The sequence below is a fragment of the Chinchilla lanigera genome, unplaced genomic scaffold, assembly GCF_000276665.1.
Source record: "Chinchilla lanigera isolate Chin_1 unplaced genomic scaffold, ChiLan1.0 scaffold00035, whole genome shotgun sequence".
In the NCBI taxonomy this organism is placed as follows: domain Eukaryota; kingdom Metazoa; phylum Chordata; class Mammalia; order Rodentia; family Chinchillidae; genus Chinchilla; species Chinchilla lanigera.
This window is the reverse complement of record NW_004955436.1, coordinates 20,645,469-20,652,758: the sequence shown is the minus strand read 5'-3', so window position 1 is coordinate 20,652,758 and position 7,290 is coordinate 20,645,469. Positions and strand designations below refer to the sequence as shown.

The following is a 7,290-nucleotide window of genomic DNA, read 5'->3' as shown; positions in this document are numbered from 1 at the left end:
ATGTGCCACCACACCCAGCCCTCTGTTTTGTTTATCCATTCACCAGTTGCCAGCTGTCATGGTTAATGCTGTTATGAATATTTATGTACATGTTTCTTTATGTATATGTGCTTTTAATACATGAGTACATTACTAGGAGTGGCAATGGGGTTTAAAGACTGTTCAAAACATTTTTAACTTTCTGTAGAACTGCCGAAGTATTTCCTACCAGAGCTATATTTTTTTATGTTCTCATCAGCAGTGTCTAAGGCTTCAACTTTCATCCTCACCAACACTTGTTTTTATAATTAATTGTTTACTTATTCATTTTACTTTTTTGTTTGTTCATTTGCTTGCTTGCTTGTTTGGTTTTTTGAGACAAAGTCTCACTATACAGTTCAGGCTGGCCTTGAACTCACTGTGTAGTCCAGACTTGAACTCATGGCAATCTTTCTGTCTCAGCCTCCTGAGTGCTGGGATTACAGGCCTGTGCCATCACTCCTGGCCACTTATTCATCTTACTATAGCTATCCTAGTGAGTGTGAAGTGATATCATCTTGTGGTTTTATTTGTTTGGGTTTTAGTGGTGGGAATTGAATCCAGGGCTGTGCATTTTTACCACTGAACTGCAAGCTCAACTGCTCTTACTGTGGTTCTGATTTGCATTTTTCTAGTGACTAGTGATGTCAAGAATCTTTTCAAGAGCTTATTTTACCATTTGTATAAATCATGTGGAGAGATGATCTATTCAAATTCTTTGTCCTGTTTTTTCTCTTTCCCCCCTCTTTCCCTCCCCTGCTTCCTCCCTCTTCTTTCTTCTCTTCTTTCCTCCCTCTCCCCAGCCTCCCTCTCTCTCTTCCCCTTTCCTTTTTTCCTTTCTTTCATCTTTGTTTCCTTTTGCCACACTGGGGACTGCTCATGATACCATGAAGCTAAAGCCCCATCCTTCTTTCCCTTTTTCCAAATTGGTTGCCTCTATTGTTGAGTTGTGTTCTTTTGACACATTCCCCATACGAGGACTTTATCAGATACATGATTTGCTAAAATTTTCTTTCTGCGGCTCTCTCTTCATTTTTTGATGTTGTCCTTTGAAGCACAGCTATTTCAATTTTGATGATATACAATTTATCTGTTTTGCTTTTTGGGTTGCTTTTGATGTAATATTTAGGAAAATATCCCCCAAAGCAAGATCCTTGAAGCTAGTGACTTGTACGAGTTTTATAATTCATCTCTTTCATCTAGGTCTTTGATCAAATGTGAGTTTTTGTATATGGTGATAGAGCTCCAATTCATTCTGTTTCATGTAAATATCTAGGGTCCTAATACCATTTGTGAAAATATTTTCCCTTATGAAAAATCAGTTGACTATCTATGAATATGTTTGCTACTGGACTCTGAATTCTATTCCATTATCTTCGTGTTTATCCTTATGCCGGGATCACATGGTGTAACCTTGTAAACTTTAAAACCAGGGACTGTGAGTTCTCCAATTTAGTTCTTATTTTTCAAGATCTTTTTGGTTTTACTCTATTTTTGACATTTCTATATGAATTCTAGGTTCACCTTATCAATTTTTGGGAAAAAGAGGTTAGAATTTTGATGGGAATTGCATGAATCTGTGGATCATTTGTGGGAGTGTTGCTGTCTTCACATTATTCCATTTTCTAATCTATGCATACAGAATATTCATTCAGGCTTTTTTAAAGTTTTCTTTCACTATGATAGCTTGAAAACTTTTTTTGAGTACATAAATCTTGCACTTCTTTAATTATATTTATTCCTAAGTATTTCATTGTTCTATTTTTAAAATATTTTAAATTAAGTTATAGTATGTAGGTGATGAATACAAATGCATACATTTAGGTATTCTGTATTTTTCTTTTTTTTTTCTTGTCTTTTTGAGGCAGGGTCTGGCTATGCAGTCAGGCTGGCCTTGAGCTCACTTTGTATCCCAGGCTGGTCTCGAACTTGCAACAATCCTCCTGCCTCAGCCTCCCGAGTGCTGGGATTACAGGTGTGCACCACACCTGGCCTCCGTGTGATGTTTTAATACATTCTTTTGAGGACCCTCTATACTGTTTTCCACAATTTCTGTACTAACTTACACTCCCACCAAGAATGTACCAAGTTCCCCTTTTCTCCACATCCTTCACCAAGTCTCACCTTCTGCCTTTTCCATAACTGCCATTGTGTGAGGTGCTATCTTATCATGGCTTTAGTTTGCATTTCTCTGATGATTAACGATGTTTGACAGTTTTTTCATAGGCCTCTTGGCTATTTATATGCCTTCTTTTAGAAAACATCTCCTCAAGGTATTTGCCCATTTTTAAATTGGGCTATTTGTTTTCTTGCTCTTGAGCTTGAGTTCCTCATATATTTTGACTATGAATCCCTGATCATTATTAATTATGATCTGGAAATATTTTCTGCTCTTCTGTATGTTTTCTCTTTGTTCTGTTGCCACGCAGGAGCTTTCCAATTTGATGCAATCTCCCTTGTCGATATTTGCTTTTGTTGCCTGTGTATTTATTCTTTTTGATGTCATTACAAATAGAATTGGGTTGTTTTATTTTCAGGTTGTTCTTTGCTAATGTACCAACATGGTTCAGAGTTCTGTATATAGAGAGTATATTCTGCTGAAACGTTTCTCAGTGAGCAATTTTTTTTTTTTACTTTTTAGCAGACGTGCTTGTTTTGTTTTTGATCTTAAGGGGAAAACGTTTACTCTTTCACCATGAACTATGATATTAGCTGTGAGGTAATTGTAGATGCCCTTTGTTAGGCTGCAGAGAGTCACTTGTATTTCTAGTTTTGTGGTTTCTTTTTACCATGAAAAAGTAATGGCTTTTGTTACGTGCTTTTCTTCACCTAAAAAAAATAATCATGTGGATGCTTCCATTTATTCTGTTAATACAGTTTATTATACTGATTAATTTCTACATGTTGACCCAACTTTGCATTCCCAGAATAAATCCCAGTTGTTCGTGGTGTATAATCTTTCTCCCATTATTTCTTGAGGCCAGAGTTTACTTTTACCTCTTTGTATCATCCAAAGCACTCATAGAATGCTATAGTTGGATCAAGAATTAGTAGCTGAGACATGTGATCATCATTATTACTGTCATCATAAATATTAACATGATCACAAGGTGGTGAAAATCTGAATTGGGATGACATATTCCAAAGTGAAACATCATTTTAACCAATAATGTACACGACTCTATTGGCTATATGAAATTATTTTATTTCTCATATGAGACATATATTTTGAATAATCCATGTATTCCTACTCAATCTGTACATTCCTGGAAGATGTTTTGCTTGGTTAAGATGCTCTAGTCCTTATTTTTAAATAAAACTTCTAGTAAGTAAATACATACCTGCAGAAAATACAGTTCTGGACTTATGTGAGTGGACTTACCATTTGATTTAATGATGGTCTGAAAAGATGTTTATCCAATTACTCTGTTTTTCACTTTCAGTGCAGTTTTCAGTACATAAGCTATTCAACGTGTCATTCTAAAGTGGGATTTGTAGAAGATTTTGCCCAAATGGAGGCCAGTTCAAGTGTTCTAAGTACACTTAAGGTACATTATGCTAAGCTATTGTGTTTAGGAGGTTAGGTGTATCAGATGCATCTTGAACCTTATATTTTATTTATTTATTTATTTATTTATTTATTTATTTATTTATTTTGTACTGGGGATCGAACTCATGACCTTGCACTTGCCAGGCAGGTGCTTATGCCACTGTGCTATATCCCCAGCTCCCAAGGACCTCATATTTTCAATTTATGTTTATTGGGCCATAATCCTATCAGAAGCCAAGCAGATCTGTATATGTACTTAAGTCTCCGGGGTAAAGAATTTTCAAGAGTAAAACACCCATGTAGAAGATGCAAAGCATCACAGCACCTAAGGTGCCCTCTTGTGTCCTACCTTTGTTAATGCCCTCTATGACCCAACAGGGATAACTATTATCCTAACTCCTAACACCACAGGTTAGTTTTAAAACTTGAAAGGAATAATGAAAGGAATGATAGGCCCATTCAACTCAATACTGTTCATATCTGTGAGATTCATCATGTTGCATGCAGTTGTTGGATGTCCATTTTCTTTGGTTCATAATGTCACGTTATATGAACATGTCATGATCGACTAACCCATTGCAATAGTAATGGGCACTTGAGGAGCTCTGGTTTAGGAATATGAACAGTGTTGTCGCGAGTATTCTTTTACATGTATCTTGGTGAATATGATTCTCTTCTGTTGAATATATATCTAGGGTGGAATTGCCATTCCTAGGATTACTAGGATTTTTTTTCCTAGGATTTTTTTCTACTCATTGTATGGAGACAACTACATTTTTATTTATTTTTTATTTATTTATTTTTTTTTCAGTATCGGGAATCGAACTCATGACCTTGCACTTGCCAGGCAGGCACTGTGCTGCTGAGCTAAATCCCCAGCCCTACATTTTAAAAATGATTACTTCTTCTTCTCATTCCAGGAACATGCAATTTTTAAAATAAATTAGCAAGTGATGTCATGCTTTATCTTGGAGTTGTCATTAGCAATACTGTCGAGTACAATATCCACTAGCCATATAAAGTTATTAAACACCTGAAATGTGCTGAAAATGTAAATTACACAATAGATTTCCAAGATTTATTTTTTCTCTTTTTTTTTTTTTTTTTGAGACAGAGTCTCTATGCAGTTCAGGCTGGACTTGAACTCACTTTGTAGCTCAGGCTGGTCTCAAACTTGCAACAATCCTCCTGCCTCAGCCTCCTGAGTGCTGGGATTAAAGGCGTGGGCCACCACGCCCGGCTGATTTTCAAAATTTAAAATGAAGAATGTATATGATCTCATTAATAATTTAAAAATATTCACGACAGGTTGAAGTGACAGGATTTTGGATATGGGTTAAATAAAATTAATTTCAAAAAATTGAAATTAATTTTGTCTGTTTCTTTTTAATGTGGCTACTAAAAAATTTTACCTTACATATTTAAAATTATACAATTAATTTCTACTGGTCAGTGCTGATCTATAGTATGTAATTAAACAGATGGATAAAGATTTAAAAATATTTTATATATACATTACTAGAAGATCTTCTTAATACAAGTAGATCATGGTTTAGGCTACTTGTACATTTCAGGATGGTCCATTGCTGCTGGCTCATTCTTTCTGTTTAATACACATTTCTTAACTATTTGATAAACTTCGTTATTTGCTTTTTAGGTTAAAAAATAGTGACCACACTGTCAGCATTGTACATGATAATGTTCCTAAGAGAACAAGAAAAGATAACAAGAAAAGATAAAAAGTCTGAACAGAAACTCAAAGAGTAGGAACTGGGTATGAAAAATATTACTTGGTAACATTTTAATGATTTATTTGATCAAAGAAAAACTTCCTTGAATTATAATTCCTTATACTATAGATTATATGAAGTTTGTTATGCTTTGTGGAGCGTATGTATAGATGATATATTTTAAAAGAGTAAATTCATTTTTTTTAAATGAACAGGGACTTTTGCTTAGGTAATATATTTCATTTTGCTGGCAGAGCACTGGGAGACTTAGTCATAACAGAAGTGACACATTACAGTGTGTCATTCGCTGGCTCGTGCATGACTGACAAATTGTGATCCTTGACTCTAGCAGAAAGCTAGGCTTTGCTTAGGGAGTTGTAAATATAGTATTATTCTTAAATTACCGTTTTTCCATTGTGTAGATTCTGAAAGACATGGTACAGATAAAGTCTAACCCCTATTTTTGGAGGGAAAAATAGGTCTCAGGATCTTAGAATCACCTTAAACTTCATCTGACATGAGAGACTTGGCCGACTCCCAATTGCGGAAGGTGACAGAACAGAAGCATTCAGAATCACACCCACGTGACAGGTGTTGGCTCTAAAAGGGTAACCGGATCAGCTTGGGAAGTGGACGGATCCCGTGCAGCCCTGGAGACCTGGACACTCACACACCACTGGGAAGCAGGCCTTTGCTGCCCTGTCCGTCACCGTCCCAGCCGCTCTTAGCTTCTGCTTCTGCCTCTTGGCCTGCTCAGACCTTGTACTTCTGCCTGATTCCTCCCTCACTGGAAGCCCATTTTGGCCCCTTACCTCTTGCCCTTTCTCAGCGTCAACCTTTCTACCAGATGGCTCTTTCTTTCTGTCCCCCTGGCTTTCATTTTCCGAGGGAGACTTTGATTGGCTTACTAATTATCAGGGTTTTGTTTGTTTGCTTGTTTGTTTTTTTGAGACCGGGTCTCGCTATGCAGTGCAGGTTGGCCTTGAACTCACTGTGTAGTCCAGGCTGGCCTCGAACTCGCAACGGTCCCCCTGCCTCAGCCTCCTAAGTGCTGGGATTACAGGCGTGAGCCACCACACCTGGCTGTCAGTTTCATCCGACAGTTATGACAGTTATCGGATAATTGCTAATCATCACCGTGCGAGTTCAGAAATGCTGGTTCGAGGTCACTTCGACAGCCACTTCATGGATGGCACGCAGCCGGGTCACGCAGTCACTCTTAATCCGGCTCCCGGGGCTGTGGAGAGGTCTTTTGGGGGGTAATTATTTGGTCAATCTACGCTCTAGGAATAGCTGGGTCGGCTCTTCTCCGCAAAACTCGGTGCAGAAATCACTCTCCGCCCCCGCGACTTTTAAAAAAGGGAGTATGAATAAATTAATTTTAGATCCAGGAAATAATGAAAGGATAAAACCTGCACTGACCCAGGATCCACAGCTAGCTTTGTTCCTGCAGTGGAACAAGCGGGACTTCAAGAACGCATTCTGTTCTGCAGATCAGACCATGCCGTGTGGGTCAGGAGACTTTAGGATTTAGCGCGTTGGGGGCACTGGTTCCCGTTTCGGGGAGAGAAAGCTTAGCAGGAAGTCACCGACCAGGATCGCTGCAGCGGGGTGTGGGAGGGCTCCGAGGCGCAGGAAAGGCGTCGGTTACCGAGGCTCAGGGTCCGCATTCCTAGAAGCCGGGCGCTGGGCACCTGTCTGGCGGCTGCCCGCGGCCGGCGTCTCCTCCCGGCAGGCGGGTCCCGGGAGAGGGGGCGGCCGCTCTCCCGAGCGCTGAAACTCTTACTTTCCCCCCACTTCGCTCCTCCTCCCCTTCCTCCTCCTCCTCCGCCGCCGCAGCCTTTATCTCTGCCTCGGCCACTTCCTTCTCCAGCCTTTGCCTCCCCAGTGCGCCGCGGACGCCCGGGTCCGGACCACGCGGCCCCAGTTCTCCACGGGACGGGAACGCGCGGCCGAGAGGTGCGCCCCGGGGCCAGGGAGGAAGGGCGGGAG

The 7,290-nt window shown here is 39.6% G+C and overlaps 2 protein-coding genes across 2 annotated transcripts in view; both read left to right on the top strand.

The window, feature by feature from the left end:
- Positions 1-5,815: 5,815 nt before the first annotated feature.
- Positions 5,816-7,168, top strand: LOC106149033 (serine/arginine repetitive matrix protein 1-like; the record flags this gene model as incomplete). The annotated part of the gene is given in 2 exon segments (XM_013516590.1): positions 5,816-5,848; positions 6,880-7,168. Coding segments are annotated over 2 exon segments (322 nt in total), but the record flags the coding sequence as incomplete, so codon positions are not given.
- Abracl (ABRA C-terminal like) overlaps positions 7,150-7,290 on the top strand; it is an 11,482-nt gene continuing 11,341 nt past the window's right edge. The window contains exon 1 of the mRNA XM_005389264.2: positions 7,150-7,257. The gene's annotated coding sequence lies outside the window, so the exon portion shown is untranslated. The remainder of the gene's footprint in view (positions 7,258-7,290) is intronic.